This window comes from Tigriopus californicus, chromosome 12 (assembly GCF_007210705.1).
Source record: "Tigriopus californicus strain San Diego chromosome 12, Tcal_SD_v2.1, whole genome shotgun sequence".
NCBI lineage: Eukaryota > Metazoa > Arthropoda > Copepoda > Harpacticoida > Harpacticidae > Tigriopus > Tigriopus californicus.
Genome location: NC_081451.1, coordinates 605,422 through 631,564, shown reverse-complemented (window position 1 = coordinate 631,564; position 26,143 = coordinate 605,422). Strand labels below are relative to the sequence as shown.

The window sequence follows — 26,143 nt, the reverse complement described above, 5'->3', positions numbered from 1 at the left end:
GACGACTTTCCAAAGTTATTCACAAAGCCATAGAATGCTCGCTTGTTATATTTTTAGGAAGCCTTTTTTCATATTCCAATTTGGCATTTCAGACATCCTTTCTTTCGAGTTTATTTTGGTTGATTGATTTTTTTGCTTCAGTGGAACCAAATCAGTTTCAGTGGAGCCAAATTTCTTGTAGTTTCTTCTCAACCGATATTTCTTGCGGATCAGAAGGAGCAGCCATTTAGTCATCCAGGGAGGGGGGCTCCTTCTTCTGTCTCCTGGACCTCCATGGGAAGTATGTTTTCATCCCCTGATCAAACTTGGTCTCGACAAAGGACCATGCCCCCTCGGTGGTTAACCCAGGCAACACTGAGACCCAATCAATTTGGAGCAAATAGCTTAGAAAAGCGTCGTAGTTCCCATGACTTGAATCCGGCACGAGCTGCCGAATTTTTTGCAAGTCATTTCCCACCTTGACGTAAAACTCTATAGGCACATGGTCACTGATTGACAACTCTGGACGAGATGAAACGAATTGCATCGAATTTGGCTCATTGGTGAGAATAAGATCGAGGATATTGTCGTGAACGTGGGTAGGGAAATTCAACCAATTGTGTTAAGTATGATTTCTCAAGGAACCTCAACAAAGCGTCGTCATTGAAAGAACGCCCTGACATGATTTCCCACTCAATGTGGGGATGGTTGAAATCACCGACTATTATAGTGTAAAGGTAAGATTTCATAGGCCAGAACCCAACATATAGTGTGCTCCTTGATAGCCGAAAGATAGATGTTCAAGGCCAAACGGTGAGCTTCTGTGGCGTTCGGTGAGAGGTAAACAACTGTTAGCGTCACTCCTAGTATGGACATCGAACACACTTGCGGGGTATCATTTGGCAGTAATTCTTAGCAACGCAATGACTCCTTGGCAATGATTAACTCCCCTCCTCCTCTTCCCCCCAAGGTGTCAAGTCGGTCCCTGCGAGCAATAAAATTGTATCCCAAAGAGTCAAACTCGGACGACCATATTGACTCATTGAGCCAGGTCTCTGTCCCAAAAAGCAGATCAGGCGCAAACCCTGTTAATAGTTCTTCAATTTCGATGATCTTGTTTGCGAGGCTTCTAGCGTTAAAACTGATGGCGTGCGTGAAGTAGACCCTTATTGTCATGATCTCGTTGGGAGCGTATTGAGATGAATGTTTTATTATTTGACTAGAACGGGTTTATATACATGTTGACTAGAATGACGAGTGCGAGCATGAGCAATCACACTATCTCCCTTTTCGGGGAAAAATTATAAAAACATAAGCATCCGGGGTCATGGGCCATCCGGGGTCCAGGCCCATCGGGGTCACGGGCCAACCATGGGGTCACGGGCCAACCATGGGGTCACGGCAAACCATCGGGGTCACGGGCCAACCATCGGGGTCACGGGCCAACCATCGGGTCACGGGCCAACCATCGGGGTCACGGGCCAACCGTCCGGGTCACGGGCCAACCATTCCGGTCACGGGCCAACCATCGGGTCAGGGGCCAACCATCGGGGGTCACGGGCCAACCCATCGGGGTCACGGGCCAACCATCGGGGTCACGGGCCAACCATCGGGGCACGGGCCAACCATCGGGGGTCACGGGCCAACCATCGGGGGTCACGGGCCAACCATCGGGGTCACGGGCCAACCATCGGGTCCACGGGCCAACCATCGGGGGTCACGGGCCAACCATCGGGGGTCACGGGCCAACCATCGGGGGTCACGGGCCAACCATCGGGGGTCACGGGCCAACCATCGGGGTCACGGGCCAACCATTGGGGGTCACGGGCCAACCATCCGGGGTCACTGCCAACCATCGGGGGTCACGGGCCAACCATCTAGGGTCACAATGTTGACCAACCAGGCAATCCCAGAGCCATCCGCACACTGGTGGGAAATCCACGCCCTGGCTGGCATTCCTCACTGGCAGGTACACCAGTGGGCGATCCACAGATCAGGGCTCCGGGCATTTGGCCTCCACAAGGGGCAACTGGCCTCCACACAGGCAAAACGGAAAGACTCTTGCCAGCTGCAAGGCCCTCTCCTCCACATCACTTAAATGAGGAGACACGCTCAATCCCCAAAAGGGGAGAGCCACAGTGGACAGAGGGCAGCAGCCGGCCAAACCGACTGCGCCATGTCATGATCTCGTTGGGAGCGTATTGAGATGACTGTTTATTATTTGACTAGAACGGGTTTATATACATGTTGACTAGAATGATGAGTGCGAGCATGAGCAATCACACCACATATTAACTGGTTTTGAACACGTTCAAGTCTTAATACCATGTTGTGTTCCTTATTGGCCTGAAATTTCGAGTTCTGGGTTATATTGGGGGTTGTTTTTAGCGTTGTCATTGTTTGTGTTGGGGTCATCATGGGGCATGGTCGCTATAAAGTGACCAACACCATTGACAGAGGGATTTACCAGGATGTCAAGGACAAGCAGTTGTTTGACCACTTTGGGGATTCCTCCATTTCCTCTGTCTATTCTATGAGCAGGAAGGACACGCCCAGATTAGACTGTGGGGAGGGGATCAAAGGCAAGGACGAAGATAACAAGTCATTTCGCCGCTTGATTGGAGAGGCTGACAACAACGTGACTTTCCTTACATCGATTGGGAAGTTCAATGAGATGTTCCCAAAATTTTACGACGACTATGGAGGCAACTTTGAACAGTGTCTGGATGAAACCAATGGAATCTTCATGAAAAAACTCAAAGAGGAGATCAAAGCTGAATTTGACTCAACATTTGGTACAACGTTGGGTCAAGTGGGTGGTCAAGGGACCAAAAATGTTGATAGAGTTGGATGAATTGCGTGGAATCAAGCCAATCCATGTCACCACGGCTTGACAGGTTCAAGTTCACCTCCGACGTCTAGTGGATGCCCTGATGATGGAGCTGGAAACGGCGAGAGTTGTCGTCCGTTGCAACCAGCTGACCAAGTGGATATCCCTAGCCCATTTCGCGCCAAAGCCTGGAAGTAAAAGGGTGAGCATGGTAATGGACCACAGGCAACGGAACAAGGCAATCATAAGATCTGTTAGGGCGTTTACGTCCGCAGCTGGCCAGATGAAGAAAGTTAACCCGTCCTCACGATGGTTCATAAAACTTGATTGCCTCCACGGGTAATATCAGGTCTTGTTGGACGGGGAATTGTAACCACCAATAACTTTTTTGTTGCCCAACGGAAAACGGCGGTACGCCATTGCTCCTAGGGTTAAACCCCAGCAATAATGACTTCAACATCAAGACTGACAATGCTGTTTGGGATCTACTCATCTGGCTTCTGAAGATCATTGACAATGTGCTGGTGCAAGGGGACACAATTAAGCAGGCATTCTGCAGCCTCCGCATGGTTCTACTCAGGTATTGGGTTGTTTGCATCAAGTTGTCGCTTGAGAAGATAGAGGTGGGACAGTCACTGAAGTTTGCAGGATTGATTGTCTCCAAGGACGGGGTCCGACCGGATCCTGCAAAATTGGCTGCCATTCGCAAGTTCCCACGTCCGATTTCCATCACGGAGCTTAGATCATTCTTTGGACTTCTCAACACACTCACCCATCCTTGCTGGATCTCTCACATCTAACAGAGAAGTTGAGATCGCTATTTTTTTTTTGTGCGGACTTCCTTTCCGCTACCGGGATTGGAATCCCAGCAGTTCAAGACGAGAAGATTATTTATTATACTTGACTTTTATTTATATATATTATTTGATCGACCAACGAAATGGAGTTGGCTGATCTGGCTAATCCTTGAATATAAGGTTGATCCGGAATTTTAGTCAAAAACTTGTCCAAGTCTGACTTAAATCTTGCTACTGGATCAACCCCTATATAAACCCTACGAATATTTGAGGGCAGCAAATTGAACAATGAAGGAGCCCGAGAAAGAAGAGATTGAAGAAAAACGTCTCATTCTTGTGGATCAAGGAACATGATGCAGAATTTGAGCAAGCACGTGTGGTCTTGACGTCGCCGGCATTGGTCAAGCCTTTCAGCATTCGGCTCAAAACAGAATTGTTGACCAATGCTTCATAGAACTTTGGCTGGGTTTGGATTTCATATCACTGCTCCCTTTTGACAGCTCGAAAAAATATGACGATCAAGTTGGAGGCCTCGGCCGTCCTCTGGGCCGCCAAAAAGTGCGATCATTACCTCTGTGGAATGCCGCTATTTATCGTCATCACGAACAGCAAGCCCCTTGCATCATTGGTAAATGCGCAACTCCAATGAATTTGTTAGAAACTTGAGATCTACTCAATTACGATGGACTGAGCAAACGCCATCTCATAGCGGATGTGCTCAGCCAGGCGCCTTTATTCCCCGGATCCTACAATGTAAATTGCGGTTTGAGCCATTAATATCAACAACCCAGCACTTAAGATTGTTATGAAGCGGAGGGTATAGAGGAGGAATATGTACTTCTTTGAGACAAGGTTTGGAGTGTGATCAACCCTACGGATCTTCCATCAAATTTGACACTGTTTTCTGGAGAAAGACAACAGACCCAAGTTTTGGGGACCATTTGTAGCATTCTGCGACCAGTTTCGCTTTGTTTATGAAACGTCTTTACCCAACCATCCTTAGGTGAATGGCTCAGCTGAATCTGCGGTCAAGTCAATGAAGGATCTTATCACCAAGCTCGGCGGCCGTATCAATAGTGAGGAGTTCAAGATGGCTTCACTCAGCTGGCGGGTGACGCCTTATGCCAACGGCTTTGGCCCCGCCTATGGGTTCAACGGGCGCCACCTCAGGGCTCTCCTTCCGGATGTGCGGGATCCTCACATCAGTGCTTGAATGGAAGATTTCCAGGCCGCGCCATTGAGGGCGTCTCAGAAGACTCTGAAAGAGGACAGCGGTCAGATGGCGGCTCCCTTGGCTGCGGGCGACCGGGTGTGGGTTCAAGTGCCAAAGACTTTACGTTGGACCACTTTCTGTACGATCATTTGACCACTTGATCTAGGCCGTTCCTTCCAAATTCAGATGAACTCATCCGGTTTAATCTGGCGCAATTGACGATTTCTTCAGGCTGATGATGCGTTACCCGTATATTTGATACTGGGGGGGGTAGGAATTCCAATGTATTGAAATATTAGCCCTTGATATCATTGTATTATATTCATTCACATTCCATCACATTCTCCCACATTCAATGTCTATGAGCTGACCAATAAAGCTCAATTATGTTCTGACTTGCAAATTGGAAATGTCTCCTTCATTTCATGTTTCCATTTCTTTCCGAATTGTTTAAACGTCTGTTGGATAATGGTTTGGTCATTAATTGTAAGAAGTGTCAGTTTGGGACGAAAGACATCTCCTTCTTGGGACATCTGAGCCCAATTTTTAAGACCTCACTTGCACATCAGCTTTGGGTGGCCCCAATCTCGGAGTCAGTTTTGCTTGAGCCCAGTCCAGAATCATTTTGGTTCGTGTACCCTTCTCCCTGACTGGAAACAAACAAGTTTATTGCTCTAAAACCAAAAAGATCGCAAGGTTTCGACAAAAAACGGGAAACTTATAGCTCGATCCCGCAAAAAATATGATTTTTTTTCAAACGTTAAACTTGTTCCCGGATCAAGGCTGAACGTCGATCTCAATGACAATCAAGCAAGGAAGCTCTCCGTCGATCTTTTCTGAGTACCAACTTCAGATGCTTTACTTCCATGCAATTTTAGAAGTTGCATTTTATTTGGTTGTAATTGCAAGAACCACAAGTATCATTTTTTATTTAACGGGGACACAATGAATAGGAGGCTGTTTTGGGGACCTTTTTAGGTTACAAAACGCAGTCACACTCCACCTAATGATGTTCAAACTTTGAAGATCTCATCTTTATTCACACAACTTTCCCCTTAAACCGCTACCACTCCCTCCTCGTATGACGCACTTTAAGGTTCTATGAGGCAAATTGTTAAACACCAACGAAAGTTTATCTTCTCTCTTCTTCTCTCCTCTCTCCTCTCTCCTCTCTCCTTATTATAATAAAAATAGTGTCCGTTTAACGGCGCGCTTTTTCGGCGGGTTCCCGTTAGGCTAGAGAGTTGAAATTGGGTCAATCTGCCCATCAATGTTATTGTTACATGCCGGGTAGATAGGTCTGCGGATCTGATTCAGTTTGCTTGGCTTTACGTCTTTTGCAGTTTCTGCTTCCACCACCAATCTTCATTGTCGTCGTTTGCATGTTTGGCTTTGACATCCTTTGGGTCTTTTGCTTCCACCATCAGTCCCCATTATTCCATAATTCACTGCTTGGGTGAAAACCGTTTAGCGCTATAGTTGTCTATCACAACTCATTGCTATTCAATTGAATGCTGATTCACTACAGTTACCCTCCTCTGACAAAATGCACTATGAACTCGCACCATCATTACTAAGGATGGGTTGGAGCGGGTCGCTTGGAATTGTGGCTCTTCCGTAGCAGAGACCCAGGTATGGCTGCAACTCGTATAGTTCTTGATACTGAATATCGTCAGCCCAATGCATAAACCAATCACCGTTGCTAGTTTGAATCCTACGTTGGCCGCGTGGCACCATGAGGTGGGCCTGGGGATCCTGTGGGCCACAGCAATTCATTCCGACATTGGTAGAGGTCCGGATGGTTCAACTGGAATAGAGCTTGTTGGAGTTCCTCGGGCTATATGTGGCTGTGGGGTTGGTTGTGGTTGAGGTGTTGTAGAAGTGTATTGGGGTGACTCCAGGTGCATATTGGATGTCAGCAGTCCAATTGGAACACGTGACTTGGCGGATTAATTTGGAAATGAAATACAATGAATTTGTGACTTGGCGGGTTAGCGGATTAATACCATGAAAGTTTGAGGCCCTACCTGGTCGGCTCTAAATTCTGGGTTCTGGTTTGGAGTTCGAAGGGGCATTATTGCTGGATTTGGGTGGTCTCACCTCAAAATAGAGCAAAAAGGCATGCAGTGGTAGACATTTTGGTTAACACACGTACATGAGGGTTAAGATAGAGTTGCCTGATTCGGATTCAAGCATTCAACTCAGCCTAGTCAAGTTCTTGGTACAGAGTGTTCTCTTTCAGCATTAGGTACTGATTGGGGTACATGACTCTCAGCTCTTGGCCTTGAGTGGTGGTGATGGGCATGGCTAGATGTTGGTGGACGGTGAAGGTTTCCTTGATGTTGTAAAAAGGGACAGGTACAACCACTCGTAATTGTCCCTGTCTCATGCCTGTGTGGTAACGAAGTTATAGAAAGCTTCCATGTCCGTGGTTAAAGAAGCTAGTTTCAAGGGTCAGTTGGTTTGGCTGGACATGCGTTTCAAAGCTTCTCGAACCAACTGCGGCTGAAATAGACGGTTCTGCGGATGTCGTCGTCCATTATGCCTGCACTATGCACTATAGTTGTCTATAGCAACTCAATACTATGTAGCTCAGATAAGTTTGTAAAATAACATAAGTCCATTACAATTCAGCATTGTTAAGAACGTAGTCAAATCCGTAATAAATATATTGTTAGTTATGTATTGGCGTAGAAATTCATAAATTTCTATTCAGCAGATGCTTAGTCATCCCAATTTGAAGGTTGCGTTTACACCTAAAAAGATCATAAAGTTGCCTAATTATGTTTCCAGTTATTTCTACGGCATATTATTGTCTTTTTCAATAAAACAAAAAGAATTAACATTTTCCATCTTCTTCGAGATTTTTTAGAAAGCCAAAAGTAGCAAAAAATGTCGCTAAAAACTTACAAAAATGTAAAATTGGCATTCATTTAAGTTAAGTGTCAAAATTCAAGATTAAGCGTGATTAAAGTTGCAATTTACAAGTATGACATTACAATTGCGAAATATTGACATTAGGTAAGTTTTAAGCTATATTGCAAACTATTTTCCGGGTCTTCTACCTGTTTCCAAAACGTGAAATACTTCCATTTATACTTTAGGCGTAGAAAAAGCTTATATATATGTAACACTCAGATCAAGTCTAAAAAGATCAAGATATGAGACTTAGTATTACCTAGAAAAATGAAACATGTGTTGGTCTAGTTGGTAAGTCGTAGACTGCCCTTTATTCAACAAGGAAAAGGAGGAGCTTAAGGCAGAAAAGAGGAGGAGCTTAAGGTGCATGATCCAAATCTGTCGCAACATCTTGGAGCATAGAGTACCTCTTTGGGATCAGGGTGTGATTCTCTCATGACGATGCTTTAGTTCGTATACATGCCCTCGTGACAAGGTCAAAGGGGACCTTGTACCTTGTCAACAAAAGAAGAACCGGAAGCGTCTCATGAGAGTCCTTGGCTATCATAGTTGCTGGCACACATGACAGATTGACAAATAATTGGCACATGAAAAAACAATTCGAATTTCGAAAAAAGACTTTGATTGGAACATGGGATAAGATGGAAGCATTAAGAGAGAAAATGAGATTGAGATGAATTTGGAACGGCGAAGCCTTTTACATAGTTCACGTTTGAGGTCAGCGCGGGAAAAGATGGCTAGGTGAGACTGACGGGAAGAGCTGAGGTCCAGTGACGGAGAGGGCGACTTGGTCCTGTGCCAACGCCAAGACGGGAAGGTCGATGGGCGAGTGCTGCCGTGAAGAGCCAGAAGGGGGCCCACCGCGAGAACGTGCATTGGTTCCAACGGGATTTGATATTCGGGGATCGGATGGTGCATCCTGTAGGGGAAGGGAGGAGGAACGGTGAATTGAAGTGCAGGTTGGGGGGATGTGAGGAAGGCGCGGACCAGCGTGATCGTTTGTCATGAGAGTGGGGGAAGGAGGGGCGAGCAGGTGGGAGAGAGGGTGGAGTTTTGGTGGATGCAAAAGCAGTAACGAGATCAGGGGCGTACGGTTGAGGAGACGGGGGTTGAGCAGCTGCGCTGGCCGGGATTGATCGGGAAGAGGCAAAATGGATGGAGTGTCTGCCTCATGAGTTGATGGGGCCACCAGAGAAGCCGAGAGTTAAATCGGGCCATCCGTTGAGAAAGGGGGGTTGATGTGGGACGGGAAAGAGGAAGAGGATGATTTAGCCAAGTCACCAAAACTCGGACCCACAGAAAGGACAAGTGAATCACAAAGGAGATCACTGCGTTCTTCGGGGCTGATATGAAGCTCCAGTTCGACGGGGCTCCCAGCTGGGGTGCTACGCAGCTGCATCAACAGTGTGAATGGGCAAGTAAGGGTCCAATCACCCGGGGAAGAGGTCATTATGCATTAGCATTATGACTCTTCCCAAACCACTTGGATCAGCAGTTCCTCGACCTCTTCCCCCCTTCATGTGCCAATTATTTGTCAATCTGTCATGTGTGCCAGCAACTATGATAGCCAAGGACTCTCATGAGACGCTTCCGGTTCTTCTTTTGTTGACAAGGTACAAGGTCCCCTTTGACCTTGTCACGAGGGCATGTATACGAACTAAAGCATCGTCATGAGAGAATCACACCCTGATCCCAAAGAGGAACTCTATGCTCCAAGATGTTGCGACAGATTTGGATCATGCACCTTAAGCTCCTCCTCTTTTCTGCCTTAAGCTCCTCCTTTTCCTTGTTGAATAAAGGGCAGTCTACGACTTACCAACTAGACCAACACATGTTTCATTTTTCTAGGTAATACTAAGTCTCATATCTTGATCTTTTTAGACTTGATCTGAGTGTTACATATATATAAGCTTTTTCTACGCCTAAAGTATAAATGGAAGTATTTCACGTTTTGGAAACAGGTAGAAGACCCGGAAAATAGTTTGCAATATAGCTTAAAACTTACCTAATGTCAATATTTCGCAATTGTAATGTCATACTTGTAAATTGCAACTTTAATCACGCTTAATCTTGAATTTTGACACTTAACTTAAATGAATGCCAATTTTACATTTTTGTAAGTTTTTAGCGACATTTTTTGCTACTTTTGGCTTTCTAAAAAATCTCGAAGAAGATGGAAAATGTTAATTCTTTTTGTTTTATTGAAAAAGACAATAATATGCCGTAGAAATAACTGGAAACATAATTAGGCAACTTTATGATCTTTTTAGGTGTAAACGCAACCTTCAAATTGGGATGACTAAGCATCTGCTGAATAGAAATTTATGAATTTCTACGCCAATACATAACTAACAATATATTTATTACGGATTTGACTACGTTCTTAACAATGCTGAATTGTAATGGACTTATGTTATTTTACAAACTTATCTGAGCTACATAGTATTGAGTTGCAATAGACAACTATAGTGCATAGTGCAGGCATAATGGACGACGACATCCGCAGAACCGTCTATTTCAGCCGCAGTTGGTTCGAGAAGCTTTGAAACGCATGTCCAGCCAAACCAACTGACCCTTGAAACTAGCTTCTTTAACCACGGACATGGAAGCTTTCTATAACTTCGTTACCACACAGGCATGAGACAGGGACAATTACGAGTGGTTGTACCAGTCCCTGTTTACAACATCAAGGAAACCTTCACCGTCCACCAACATCTAGCCATGCCCATCACCACCACTCAAGGCCAAGAGCTGAGAGTCATGTACCCCAATCAGTACCTAATGCTGAAAGAGAACACTCTGTACCAAGAACTCGACCAAGCTGAGTTGAATGCTTGTATCCAAATCAGGCAACTCTATCTTTACCCTCATGTACGTGTGTTAACCAAAATGTCTGCCACTGCAAGCCTTTTTGCTCTTGAACAGTCTTTTCCCGTCAACGACAGTCACATCAGCGGAATCATTAAATACTGGAGGGGAAATTAAGTCGCTAGAAAAGGGAGGATGCACCTCCATGGCGTATAGAGTAGATGGAGAGAGTTTGGCATAACCATCGTCCACTTGAAGATAACAAAGGATTCTGGTCCCAGTATTGCGGTGAATGACAATGTCATCAACACTTGTCAACTGGCCACCGTCGCGGTTCGACTGGATAAAGGGAATTGAAAATTCCACTGAAAACTGGTGTGAATTACCGTCAACTCTCGTCAACGGAGTTTCAACGAAAACTGAGCGATTAAAATCTAAGGTGTTGGGCGTCTCATACAGTTTGTAAGTGCTTCCGAGAATATCATTTAATATAATGAGAGGCTTAGCCAAATTGGTAGCTATAAGGCACGGGTGATAGAATGATATAGCCTCTTCATTACTACCATGGAACGTAAGGCGCAAGAAAACGGACCCCGTGATAGCCCCAGAAGAATTGGCAGCTGCACATTGAAACGTGCGAGGGTTTGGAAACCAATGCGGTTGATAACTACGACGAGAGAAGAGAGAAGATCTTTGCGAACCACTGTAGCATTAGATCCGGAATCTTTCAATGCTGAAACCAGATAGCGCTGTTTACCAATATGAACAGAAAGAAATGGCAGTCCAGGAAATTTGGTGAAGGGGAATTAGTGAATTGGCATACACCTGTGTGATTAGTTACACACAATCCCTTGAACAGAAGTGGGTCTGAAAACCTGAAAACGCAAACAAGGCAATGGTACAACTATGAGGGAATCATATCTGAAAATAGAAAATGGTCCTGTATTGCTGTCGGTTCGACCCACGTCCCGGGCCTTGATAAAAGTGGGAATTGCCACCACGATTATGACCATGAGAAGGGACGTACGTCACTTTACGTGTTTGCGCTAGAAACGGTTGCATTGACCAGAATTGATCATCATTGGGTGCAGGGGGGGTCTATAGGGAAGTTGGCCACCAATTCGATTACCAGACCAGTTTTGGGGCAGGTGTCGAGGCTCTGCCAATGGGGCAGGAGGATTATTAATCATGGCACGTTTTGTTGTGATGTCCGATTGAACGCTCCTCATCGGGAGCATAGTATTCTTGACGTTTGGGCAGTCCACTCCCTTTGGTGTCGCGTCGCTCAGCCAGTTCACTCGGAGTGAAATTCGGCGGGGGCGAATAGTGGCGGGAACCAAGCGGGCGGGGAGCAACTTTTCAGGAAACTTTTGAACCCAACGAAAAGGCGAAGCATTGCAGGGGGAAAGAAAAGGAGACGGGTCGTTTCAATACGCTTCAAACGCATTATGACAGCTCTCCTGGGCCCTCTCTCGAGAAGTGGAACGCATTCGGTCACGAATGTTGCTCCGAGATTTCATTCATGGATGGGTTTGAACTTCGTTCACCTCCAAAGCTGAAAGGTTTGTGGCTAATTCACGGTGAGATGATGACGCCTCAACCATCTCGGCCAATTCAATAAGCTCAGATATGGGGGTGAGGACCCTATGACGATTGTCTGACCACGTCTTTTCCTCAAAATGAAGCCACACCTCAGTGGAACAGATTTTACGTAGCTTGGGAAGCTGCTCGCAATGTGATCTGCCCTCCCTGCTGGCAAGGGGAAACAGATGAGCCGTTTGATCGACATACAACATCACTCTCAACATAGCTGTACAAATAGGTTCATTATGAGCGCGAGTGAAATTGGTTAGCTTAGTCATGATGAGTTGGGGAGAATCCTTTTTGGAAAACCGAGTGGCCACCGTGTCTACAATAACTCTCAACGGTTGGTCCCTAATGGTCTGAAATGTATCGATATAGTCAGCGTGAGTAAGAGTACTCAACGCCAACTTGATGTGATCATGAGACAAGTAATGGCTCTTGGCAAAGATCGTGAGTTTACTCCAAAACTCCGAGAAACAGATGTCTGAATCAGCTTGGAGTTCTGGATGGTTAGATATATCATGGCAGTGGCAATACGAAGATACTTAAAATCAAGTCGTTTATTTCATAGGATAGGGATCAAAAACTGGCTTATGATTCAGTTGTTAGGAATCACCTTATCGTCAACGCATTCGGTAGTTCAATTCGGATAATTATACCATTTGATATCACACCACCTCCCTTTGAGATCGAAATGAGATTGGTAGCATGAAATATTTTGAACTAATTGTATGACTTAGTATTGGTTACTTTGATGTTGAAAGGTTGGACAATCTTCTTCTTCCTTTGACTTCGTCTTGGTGTCGTGATAGATGGGTTATTTAGAGTGGTATTTTCGCCATGGTTTGAACTTTGTATAAATAACGGGTTCACAGCAGATGTTAATGGCCGTAAGAATCGTCTATTCCTCCAATATACTGCACCGCTTGGTGTCTTCACATAATAGTCTCTACGTTGTCCTATACCCACAACCACTCCTGTTTTCATCCACCTTTTCGATCTTGGATCTTGGATGTCGACCCGAGTACCAATAACAAGTGCTTTCAATGCTCTAGACGATCTATTGTAACGCACTCTAAACTTTTCACGAGAACGGTACTCTTTCAAATCCACCTCCTCGACTGTTTTTTTGCCACTCATGTGAGAAAGACTTCTTCCGTTGATTGATTTTAGTGTGTTACGCCACTCTAGTAAGGCTTTTTGAAATGTGTCGCAATCCAAATCTCCATTGATGGGGGTCTTTTTGACGAGATACTTGACGGCCTTAACTGCACTCTCTGCATGGCCATTGGATTGAGCATAATGTGGGGTGGACATTTGGTGATTAATTTGCCATGTCTGACAGAACTGCAAATTTTCTTGACGAAAATTGCTGCCCCCCATCGGTTACCATCTTCACAGGCACACCAATTTCCGGGAATTTACTCCTAATGAACTTAATCACTGATGAAGAATCGCAGGTGCGACCCAATTTATCAAAGCATGGCCATCCTGACATACGATCCACATAAACAATATACTCCCATCCACAATGTGAAAACAAGTCTGCACTGACACTTTGGAATGGAAGCTCAGGGGTTGGTTCCAACGTTAATGGCTCTTTCGGCTGTGATGCCTGAAATGATCGACATTCAGGACATTGTTTCACTATGCTGTCCACATCATTGTTTATACCCGGCCAGAATACGAGCTCGGTGCTTTGTTCTCTCCTGGCCCTGGTGCGAGGCATGCAAGTCATTCAAAACTTGCCGTCTCAACGATTTTGGAATGACCAGTCTTTGGCCTTTCAGAATCACATTATCGTCCACACTCAGATGGTTTCTCACATACCAATATGGCTGAATTGTTTGGTGAAGATCATTCTTGTGTTGCTTGTGTTGAGGAAATCCCGCCTCAACAACCCTCCTCAAGTCTTGAAGAGTTTCATCACCCGCCACTTCGCTTTCCAACTTTCTCAATCGCAAATCAGGCAATTGCTCTGCTTTGAAGTTGGTTATCGAGCATAAACATCGAACATAGGGTTGATCAACCTCTCCAAGTTCATCTTCTTGGGTGGGTTGATCCACTGGAGCTCTCGACAACGCATCTGCAACGGCATGGTCTTTGCTTTTTCTCCAACTTGCTTTAAATTGGTATAGTTGGATCTTCATCACCAGTCTCAAAAGGCGTGGGTTTTCGATCTGATCCATCGTGTATTTGTTCAGAATTGGAACCAACGGACGGTGATCAGTCACCAACTCGAACCTCAATCCCGCAAGATAACAATGACATTTTTTGATTGCCCACACAATTGCAAGCAATTCAAGCTCTATCATTGCATAGCGGCTTTCAGTGTCAGACACAAACCTGCTTCCGCATTGGATCAATCGCCATGTACGAGTACCTTGTTGCTTCTGCCATAAAATGTAACCCAGTCCGCGAGTGCGCGATGCATCTGTTTCTAATCGTGTTTCAGCATGGAAGTCAAAATTTGCCAACACCGGGGTCGAAGAGAGACTTCTTTTCACCGCCTGAAAGGCTTCGGAGGGTTCGTTTTCCCATAAAAACGAGTTTTTCTCCTTCAACAATCCACGCAACGGCTCGGCTAACGCAGAAATACTGGGTGTGAAATCACTGAATTGCATGACGAGACCGAAAAATGATCTGAGGTCGGTGCGATTCACAGGCGTTGGAAAATTTGACAGAGCTTTGGTCTTGGAGGGGTCCATTTCCCAGCCCTTCTCGCTCACGATGAATCCACAAAATTCAACCCTTGTTTCGGCAAAAACGAACTTTTTTCCTGACAATGTGATCCCATGATAGCGTGCTCTCTGGAGCACTTCACGAACTCGTTTTTCATGAGACTGGAGATCACGGTCATACACGATGATATCATCCACAACTTTTGCTAGGTTACCAATTCCTTCAAAAGCTTGATCGGTTCTCATATTGAATTCATCCCCGGCTGCTATAAAGCCTTGAGGGTCACGGCAGTACCTAAAACGACCCCATGGGGTGATGAATGTGGTGATATGTCTTGATTCCTCAGCCAATGGGACTTGCCAAAATCCATGACGAGCATCAAACTTGGTAAAGTAACGGGCTCCGTTCATGCCTACCACCATATCCTTAGGTGTTTTCATGGGGTGCACTGGGCGTTTCACCTGAGAATTCAACTTCTTCAGGTCTACGGTCATTCGTATCTCACTAGTCCCCTTTTTGTTCACCACAACAATTGGATGGCACCATGCAGATGGTTCTACCACCCGTTCGATGATGACATCATCCAACATATCATCCAACTGCTTTTTTACTTGTCCCTCGTAAGCAACTGGAATGTTTCGAGCATTTCTCTCTTGATGAGGTATTGCATTATCTTCCAAGATGATTGTCATTGGAGACCCCTTCATGGGTTTCAGGTTCTTCTCGTCAAAGACATCGCTAAACTCATTACAGAGTTTGCTTTCTGTCTCTTTTGTTTGTTCCAGTCGACAAACAGCTTTTACGACCTCCTGGTCTGGCCATGATTCAGGTAAGAACTTAAGAGACTTAAGGAGTGTTTGAGATGCATAAGCTCCGTTCACATGCTCGAACACATGAACTACTGACGTGATCTCGTCATTACCAAGACACTACAGGACAACATCCTAAACTTTCAAGGGGCGTGCCGGTGACGTCACGCACAACCTCTTGATCGGGGCATTAGCATATCAATTGAACCGCCCATCTTCTTGAAGTTCGCGAGGTCAATTGCTTCAACATCGCTTCCAGTATCAGGTATCCATGCCACTTTCTCAAATGATTTGCTCATGGTGGGACGGCATTTCAAGATTATTTTTCCGGTGTTCTGGATATTAGCAACTAGGAGACTTCCAACGCTGGGGTCCCAGACATTCTTGTTCTTTTTTTCTGACACATGCTTTGGAAATGACCCTTTCTGTTACACGAATTGCATGTTCGCTCTGCGGCGGGGCAAGCAGAATTCGTCTTGTGGTTTGCATAACCACAGGAGTGACACATCGATTCTAATTGGGTGGCGTTCGATCTGTACTTTGGCTTCAACGATCGTGTCGATTTCTTATAGGACAAGATTTTATTGATGAATGCGCCTCCCATATTCGAAGAAGATAATGTAGCAGCCTCCTCAGCTTGGTATAGTTGCACTGATTTCGCCAATGACAAGTTTTGTTCTGCCAATAACTTGTGTCTTGTCTCGTTGCTTTGAATGCCACAAACTACCATGTCTCTCATTTGGTTGGTTGTCTCCTCAATCATGGCATGTGGAGCACTTTGGGTCACTTTGAAAGTCACAAGTGGCATACAGTTCTTTCAGACGTGTATAGAAGTTATCGAAGGATTCTCCACTCTCTTGGCCCGGTTTGTAGAATTCAATACAATCAAGGAGCGGGTTCCTCTGGGCTCTGATGTACTTCTTGAGGGCCGAAATGATCTCCTTTATATCGTCATCTGGTTGGACCACGATTGTCTTTTGAAGAATGTATCTCTGAAGATCTTGATCCATACAAGTCTTGAGGGCGGCCACGCGGACTGGTCTTGATTGAGTGTCGAGGTGTTGGCAAAGCAAAAAGTTATCCCAACCCTCCTTCCAGGTGACAAAATCTGACAAGGTTGCCGTACAACTCAACATGAGTCTGTCCACATTGATTGCCCGTGTCCCAGTAGTGCTTGACGATGCCTGTGGGGCATTTGATGCTCCTTGGATTTGAGATCGATCTTGTTGGTTCAACATCCCAATCAATTGTTCCTCTCGTTCCTGAGCTTCACTCAAGATCCTGTCCTCTCGTTGCTTAGTCTCTTCATCTCGACGACGGGTCTCCTCCCGCATCTCCTCCATTTGTTTTTGGACAGCTTCATCAACAATTCCATTGGACACTTCTCCTTCGACATATTGAACGACTCGTTAAGTACCTTTCCACGACTAAGACAAATTTGAAGACGGTACCAGCAATGCTCGAAAGGGGCTTCTTCTCCTCTTGCAGTTGGTGATTTGTCCAGAACTATGGAACCACTGCCCAAATTTGTATCACTCTGAAGGGAACTTGGTTCGAGTCAACTGCGCCATGGTTAGATACATCATGGCAGTGGCAATACGAAGATACTTAAAATCAAGTCATTTATTTCATAGGATACGGATCAAAAACTGGCCTATGATTCAGTTGTTAGGAATCACCTTATCGTCAACGCATTCAGTAGTTCAATTTGGATAATTATACCATTTGATATCACACCACTGGAAAAAATTTCTTAAGGCTCGACACGTCTAAGTCCTCAAAACACACAACATCCGATGGGATTGTCAGATCAGGGGAACGGCTGGACCGCTGGATCGATGGCATATCCTGGAGCCGTGATTCCACTTTTGCAATATCTTCGTCAAGGGTGCGGATTGCCCCTCAAATTCTGATGATGCACAAATGCTAACCCTCTCTGATCGAATTGAGGTGCTACGAGGTCGTCAAGAGAATCTCCGGCTTCAGGCCTTAGCCTTAGAGGCTCCTTTTGATTAGGATGATGAGATCCCAGATAAACTGAGACTGGTACCAGCAAACAAACGGACCTGCTAGAGCTTGCCTGAACGTCCCCACAGCTAAAGGAGAGAGACTAGAAAGAGAGACCACGTAATGGAAAGGGCGTATGAAGAAGTGCTGGAAAGAAAAGCTGAAACGAAATGCTGAAAGAAATTCTTGGAGTTGGTGAAGCGAAAACTTGAGGAGCTAGAGGGAAAAAAATGAGAAGACCACGGATTGGAAAGGGCTTATTAAAAAAAGCTGGAAAGAAATGTCACGATCGCCATGTAACGCTCGAATCCAGTCTAATGAGATCAAGATACGAGACTTAGTATTTCCTAGAAAAATGAAACAAGTGCCAGTCTAGTTGGTAAATTGTAGACTGCCCTTTATTCATGAGAAACATAGCTTTATATACGAGAAAGCGTGGTGTCTTACCGTATGCTTTATGGAATTGAATAAGATCTTAGTTGGTAACACGACTAAACTAAAGTTACTCTCAACATCTATTGATTACTTTTTTAAATTACTATCTCTTTGTAGGTCTTCAGTGGATTAATATACTAATCGGAGCTAAATTCCGAGATGGTAATTTACAAAAGTTGTTCCTTTTGCTTCAATAACAAAGAAAATGTATGACATATGACATTTGTACGTGACAAAAACCATTCCTAACATATAGGCATACACCCCCATGTGGGAACATGGGATTATCAGCGCGTATCCTATCCCAGCGAACTAAGTTGAAACCAACTATGGTTAGTTCTTCATCTAAGACCCTTGGCCGCAACCAGGTTTCTTTTATAGAGATGAACGAAATCACTCTCTCAACGGCTAGTTCTTTTAAGATCTTAACTTTCGTGCTCTCTTTTTTAGAAATCAGACAATGGACGTTTAAATATAGCCGGGCCTGGACGGTGGTATTTTGTATATTAAAGCACGGTTTAAGTCTCATGGACTGACGGCACATGTACGGGATGGAAAAAAGGGCAATCCATCTTTGAACATCCCTTCCTCCTAGTGAACTTCTCAAGACCGAACTGGAGAAACTTTAGATACCACTTACGGTGGTCTTTTAAAAACAATATGTGTCTTATGACGGCGAGCTCCGAAACAGCAGTCGATATTTTTCACTTTATTCTTGGGTTTGGATGTTCATTGGTGTCTTTAACCGCTACAGGGAATGTAATCCACTGTACTATTAAAATGAAAGGTCAAATTTGTCTATTTTTTACCTTTTAAACTTGACACAACATTTGGTCTACCAACAAACTTGAGATGGCAGGCCAAGCTAGTCCTTTACCAAAGGGTTGATCAGGAATTGAAATCAAAAACTTGCCTAAGTGTGGCTTAAATCCTGCTTCAAGATTTACCAAATAACAGTCAAGATCAACCCTTCATTCAAGGAGTAGCTCGGTCTGCCAAATCAATTTCGAATTTCGGTTGTAGACCAAATATCATTCCTAGATCAAAAGGTAAAAATGGACAAAATATACCCTTTCAATGGCTGTAATGGTTACTAAGTATTACATTCTCTATCGTTGTTAGAAAAGCCCATGAAAAGCCAAAGAAAGAAACAATTATTTTTTTCCGTTTTCAGATGATGATGACAGATCAAAATCAAATAATTGCTCCCACTAAAATCGCTTACATCAAGGAAATTACTCACCCAATGGAACCCCTCAACGTCTCGCATCCAAGATGGAATTTAGACCAAATGCATGATGATTGGCGTAAGGGAAAGATCCAAGGTCATACCATATTTGTTTACTCTGCTTTCTTGGATGAGCGAAATGCCTCTTACCCGTTCATTCGAGTTTTAAGTGCTTCCCCTCAGAATTACGCTCTTGACTTACCCCACATCGTTTGTGACATTTTTCAAGAGGACGGCCAACTGCTGGCTACGTTGCCTATTAATATTCAGTTTCGGCATTGCTGTGAGAAGAAGCCTTACTTTTTCCTAAGTTATGAATGTGACCTCTCCCGAACGTCCAAATCAATCCGACTAGCGGCTGAATGGGTCAGCCTGAAGAGCATAAATCCGCCTGATCAAACTAACACCTCAACGCCAAACCTAAAGATTCATACATTACCACGCCTGAATTCAAAGGATATTGCAGGAACGTTTGTGGTTTGCGTAAGACCGTTCTTTCGCAACTGGAATTCCACTTTTCAATTGATCGAATTCTTAGAGATGTACAAGATTTTAGGGGTCTCTCATTTTGTGTTTTATGATTACCAAATTGGCAAGGGGGCTAAAATTGTTTTGAACCATTACGAGGCCCAAGGTTTGGTCACTGTCCTTCAATGGACTCTTAAGCTCTCTACCCAACACATTTTAGCAATCGGTCAAATCGTCTCCATCAATGATTGCAAGATGAGAGCCATTAATCGTTTCGAGTTTCTTATCCACGTGGACGTTGATGAGTTTCTTTTACCAAGAAATGACCTCATGAGTTTAATGATCTAGTTAAGACCATCCATCAGGAGGGTGCAAAACGAAATACTTCAGACATTGGCTCTTACGCCTTCCAGAATGAACTTTTTCCTAAGGATTTCAGTGAAGCTCAGATTGTTATTCAGGAGTTCGTCAAAAGCCACCCAGGAATTACTTTGGATAAGATGATGTACAAATTACGGACACAAGCACTCGTTCATAAGTTGACAACATTCTTCCCTTTTCCAAAGAGATCCAAATATATAGCTCGCCCAAATGCCACTGATTTCTTAACCATGCATCTTGTCGCAGATTTTTCCATGGGTAAAAACAAAAGCATTGCACTGCCAAGTCATGATCATCATCCGGTGTAATTTTCATTTTAGGATATAGGAACTACATCGTTCCTCTTCATCTGGGATCATCTCAGCATTATCGGGAATGCTTAGGAGGATCAGAAGACGTTTGTCAAAAGATGAAAAAAGAACTGGACACCAACGGATGGAAGTGGTCCCATGTCTTGATTCCAGCAGTTCAAAGGGCATGCCTGCAACTCCGTTCCCAAAACATAGAAGGTTGTTTAAAAGCAAATCTGGAGGATTGATCAAACATTTGTCATATTAATAAATCATCGTCGCATTGGTAAATTCATAGCCAAGTGAATGGTAACGTGTTGGTGTGAACAGATCTTTCACAATTTCACATCACAATAGTTTAGGTTAGGTTAGGGCTAGCCTTGCCACGATTTCAAATGTGAGCCACCTGGGTGGTTTTTCCTCTTTCCTGGGACGTCCTAGGACGCGTTTTTGCATGTGTCTTTGAAGGGGGATCGAGAACGCCTCCAGAGGGGCGTGAACTTTGCAAAACTATCATTGTTGGCCCTCATGTTATGAATTTTCAACGGGAAAAGTCTAACCCAAAATTTGAGGGCCTGCCTAACCCGTCTAACACACGATTTTGGGGGTAGAATGGTCACCTAACAAGGCGTGTTAGCCTCTATACATAAATCAAAGTGGTTGGCCCTCGCATTGGGTTGGCCCTCAAGATCCGTTCTTAGAAGGAGTTCCATGGCCAATATCTCAGAGATGGCAACGTGCAGACCAGAGTCATGCACACATTTGCAATAAGAATTCCGAGGACCGGACAATGCAATTCTTTTGTGGGTGAAACATTGAAAATTGGACCACAAAATATTCCATGGCTGCTGAAAAGGTGTCTTCGGTCAAAAAAAACACAAGTTCATTCAATTGCATTCAATCCTGTGATTTCACAACTGTATAGGTTGTCTATAAAGTACATATAATACAAGGAAAAAAGTGGAAAAAATGCTTTAGACTTTCCCCGCTCTTGCCCAAGTCCAAAACTAATGAGGACGACCGCTTAGAATGTAAGCCATCACTTTCAAATAGCGTGACATACCCCCAAAACACACCCCTTGTGCCATTCTTAGCCGTGTTTACTTCTCTGACCAAAAACGTCCATGACCAAAATCGCAAGTCAAAATCATCTCAATTCCAAATGAATTTATGGATCGTGCAAAATCCAAGGAGAACAACCGTCTAGAATGTTTGCCATCATTTCCAAAGGGCTTGAACTACCTCCAAAAAATGCCCCTTGTGCCATTTTAGGCCGTGTTTGCTTCTTTAGTCGAAAACGTCCATGAGCAAAATTCCAAGTCAAAATCATCTCAATTCCGAATCAATCTATGGATCGTGCAAAACCTACGAGAACGGCCGATCAGAATGTGTTCCATCACTTCCAAAAGCGTGACAAGCCGCCAAAACACCCCTTGTGCCATTTTTGGCCGTGTTTACTTCTCTGACCAAAAACGTCCATGACCAAAATCCCGTCAAAATCATATCAATTCCAAATGAATTTATGGATCGTGCAAAAACCAAGGAGAGCGACTGCTTAGAATGTGTCCCATCGTTTTCAAAATTTTGACGAGCACCCAAAACACGCCCCTTGTGTTATTTTTAGCCGTGTTTACTTCTCTGACCGAAAACGTCTATGACCAATTCTCCAGTCAAAATCATCCGATCAATCAAAAGTTCCGACGTCATCTTAATGCTCCATTTTTGTTTTCAATGTTCCAAGCGTCTCCATGTTCCGATGATACTCTTTTTCAAAAATTGACTTGTTTCTTCACATGTAAATATGTATATGTAAATCTGTCATGTCTGCTAGCATCTATCACAGACAGGGTCTCTCATGCGAAGCTTCCGGTTCTTCTTTGTTGACAAGGTACAAGGTTCCCTTTTACCTTGTCAGAAGGGCATGTATGTGAACTAAAGCATCGTCATGAGAGAAAAACACCCTGATCCCAAAGAGGGACTTTAGGCTCCAACATTATGTTGCGACGGACTTGAAACAGGCGTCGTAAGCGCATGTTCTTCTCTGTTTTTAAAGCCAGGTTGGTCAAGGACACCCTTTTTAGGAGGACAAGACAAGTTGATTGTTTGAAATTGGCACCAAGCGCAGCCGGGCCGATTTAAACGGAAAGGAGAGAGAAGAATGTTTTGCAGTAGACAAGTGAACAGACCAACCAACCAACCACTAAATTTCAAAGAATGCCTTAAACCGATAGGACGCGAGTGAGTATCGTCGTTAAAAAATGAACTCTGAGATGACAGCTCGGCAGCTTGTATGCAATGGAGGTTGAGTTGGTTGCCCTTCATCCATGATAAATTAGAGCTTAGTATAAGTTTTGAAGATTTTTTTCGGTTGAAGCAAAAGTTGTTGCGGGCTTGAATCCACATAAATCGTTTATCTATTAGTTTGAATTTCTGATAAACTAAGTGCCAAATTGGAAGACCCTTTCATCTGACCCTCCCAAAAGAACAGAACTTAAGCAAAAATGGTTCAAAGCAGTAGTTTTGGTTGGGCAAGAATGTAGATAGAATTCCATGTAGCATTCACACTGGTGCAACCAAGCAACTAAGATAATTGACTTGATTAATAAAAGCCTCTCACACTCATGCTTGTTTCCTAGAAACTATTTGAAACCGAAATTGCATTATCTAACTCGTAAGATATCTATACTTGTCGAATAAACCAACCTCCTATGTGCTGTAAATGTAAGCTGCTCTCTTCCCATTCCCACTTTACTCTGTTCATTCTAGTTTCTGCTCTGATATAAAATACACGTTTGCTTCCATGGAGTTCACGACATCCTAACATTAACCCATATGGACTTCAATTAGGGTGGCTTTACACTAGAATGAAAAACCGCGATTGAATCCGGTTTGAGGATTGAAGTAAGACTAGTGCTGGGGCGAGTTTGGCAAAACTCTTGAGTCCAGCAGAAGACTCCTGTCTTTCACTGTCATAAAGTCAAACAAAAAGACTCATACACCAAAATCTCGCCCCAGCACTAGTCTTACTTCCATCTTCAAACCGGATTCAATCCTAATTTTCCATCGCAGTGTAAAGCCGCCCTTGGTCTTTTAATTATTGGATTGAAACTTCCAAATTGTCCTCAAACATGGTCCATGAGAGATGATGAGGGACTTGTGCCCTAAACAAGCGCGCCAAGTCGTCTTTGCATGCTCTAAAGACGCCATGACTAACTCGCTAGAGTGTATAGAGCAGCTGGACAGCTGCCATGTAAGAGTTCACTTTTTAACGACCATAGTAAGTAGGGGTTTTTTAGGACGAGGAAGATCGTTGATATATCGAAATCCGGACGATCTTACGTGGTACAAGTTGATGCGTGACCGTTTGTCCGGAATAGGTGATCCTTGCAGCCAACATCAATACCCGAAGAGACCAAAGACCCGTCCCCAAAGCCCTACCACCGCAATCAATCCGGACTGAACCACCTGTCGCAATCTGCTTGTCGGTGGAGCTATCTTTGGAAATGCTGTTCAGTTGGTGCATCCTGTGCCTGCCAGTCAGCCCTATTCATCTTAATCATGTACTTAACATTAATAAAACCATATCCTTTTCAACATCAGTCAAAAAATGAATATCAAAGAACAAACACTGCTGTAACATGCAATGAGTGAATAACCACTTGGTATAGATTGAGAGGATCTCATCAAGGTTAGGCTTTCCCCCAACAAGATTGATTGATGAGACGGCTGATTCTCCAAATCTGGTCCAAAAAGTGAGACAGCAATCTAGTTCAGATGAGTAAATATTGTTCCGTCCACCAGCCAGGGGTGAAAGGTCCTGACTTATTGAATTCCCGTGGTGAACGGAGACATGGAACTCCTGACCCAAGCACTAGGTAAAAATACCTTGATAGCTCTCAAAGATGGAGAGCACCTAGTACATGGGCTTAAATTTCTTAGACCTATCTTAAGGCCTCCGGTTATAACCCTAATCAGGGCCTACGAGCAATAGTTTGAGCTTCCTTTATCAGGGCTTCAAACAATCATCAAATGACTAAGGATACAAATCGCTAGTTACCTCTACTCCCCACTGGTCCCAGATCAATCTCGCTTGTCTGGCATACCTGGGCCAATCTTCAAGGCTAACTATCCTGCAAAATGTGGTCACTATCCTAGTCTACTGTGAATCTATCAAACGATGCTGATCTCTACACTTAGAGTCTAACACCGGATTCTTGCCAAATCAAAGATGAACTTCGGTTACAGTTCCATCTACTTTATTCAATTGCTCTACATAAAAAATGACACTCTACCAATCAGCTGTCTTGCTCGGGTAATGAAAGAGGGGGTAATTGCTGGGCCATGGAAGAGGGAAAACATGCATGGACAGAAAATGGTTTGATCCTACTTTTTGATGAGGGTGATTCTTGTCCAACGGAGATCCACGGCGATGACGTCGGTTCGATTGGATTGAAGGTCCAGAATCGAATTGACGGAGTATAACTCAGAAGTTGCACCTGTACTCAGCTCCAGAGACTTTTCAACTCGTCTATGCTGGCTCACTGATGTATGCTATGCACTTCCCCAGGTCCTCTTGACTCTGCACGGCTTCCTGGGTCCCGACTCCAAGCGTTGACTTTCACTGCTCTTATTCAAAAATGGATCGACTCAACCTCCAGCACGTCTATCAAAATGTTCTCAATTCAAATACCAGCAAGAGCTTCACGATGGGAGTTGCTATCACTTGCAATGTTCAATGGTCCCTTGTCCGAGAGGTTCAAATGGTGGCTCTGCTCTGCTCGAGCCCAAAAATGTGACTGCCGTTGATTTAACTTTCTCTTGCAATGTTGGCTTACGCCTCTTCCACATGGAGGCTAAACGGGTTGTTCCAGGGCCCTTGGTGGACGGCGACGGTTTCTTGGGTAAAACCGTTGCGCCTGTATGACATCTGACCGCAACAGGGATTTTCACATACCAATGTCCAGGGTTGACCTCCTTTCGTCAGGCTAGCCACATTGGCCATCAAGGGGTTTCCCGGATTGCCGACAATGGATTATGTCTGTCTTTTCTGTAGGGTGTGGCATGTGGGCAACATCTGACCACCACTGGGTCTGACCGACATTTTGGTGACATCGATTATTGGGGATGAGATTTGCTTATTCAGATTCTCTTCCCCCTTCTCAAAATGATCACGAGAATGTCGTTCAATGACCGAGAATTTCCTGTTTTCTCCTCCCTTCAACATGTATCCGTCATTCTTCACCCATGGTTGTAGCTGCGCTGACCAGCCCCCTCGGGTACTGGAGCTATTCCTTGGTGATAGGATGATCAAGGGCTGGAGGAGCTACTTGTGATGGATCACGACGTCTTCACGAGCATTAGGCTGGTATTTGGTCGACATCTGACCGACAGACGGACTACACAATGGGCAATCCAACAACTTTGCGATTTTTCCAAGATCATAATACCCATTTTCTTCACATTTTGATAAAAACCGTTCCGGGAACAATCATTCATCTTGTACATCATTTATCCATGTCATCTTAGGATGATGTACTCGATTGTGGACGGAACAAATATCAAGCTCCGAAGTAAAGGCAGTTTGAGGTCGGTGAACCCAATGACATTTGAACTAGCTATCCGGACATTTCAATGGCATCACCTTGTTGATTTTTCCAGATCATAATCGCCCCTAAGTATGTCGATGGACGCGGTTTCCAGGATGATGATGATC

At 44.3% G+C, this 26,143-nt stretch overlaps 1 protein-coding gene across 3 annotated transcripts in view; it reads left to right on the top strand.

The window, feature by feature from the left end:
- Positions 1-20,917, top strand: part of LOC131891967 (uncharacterized) — a 28,041-nt gene extending 7,124 nt beyond the window's left edge. The window contains exons 3-4 of one of the 3 annotated variants that reach the window (XR_009374504.1): positions 19,238-20,398; positions 20,461-20,917. Coding sequence is in view for 1 of the 3 variants with exons in the window: in XM_059241674.1 (XP_059097657.1) it covers positions 19,238-20,107 (870 nt within the window). In the remaining 2 variants the exon portion in view is untranslated. The other 2 variants (XR_009374505.1, XM_059241674.1) reach the window with 2 other exon arrangements.
- Positions 20,918-26,143: the final 5,226 nt, after the last annotated feature.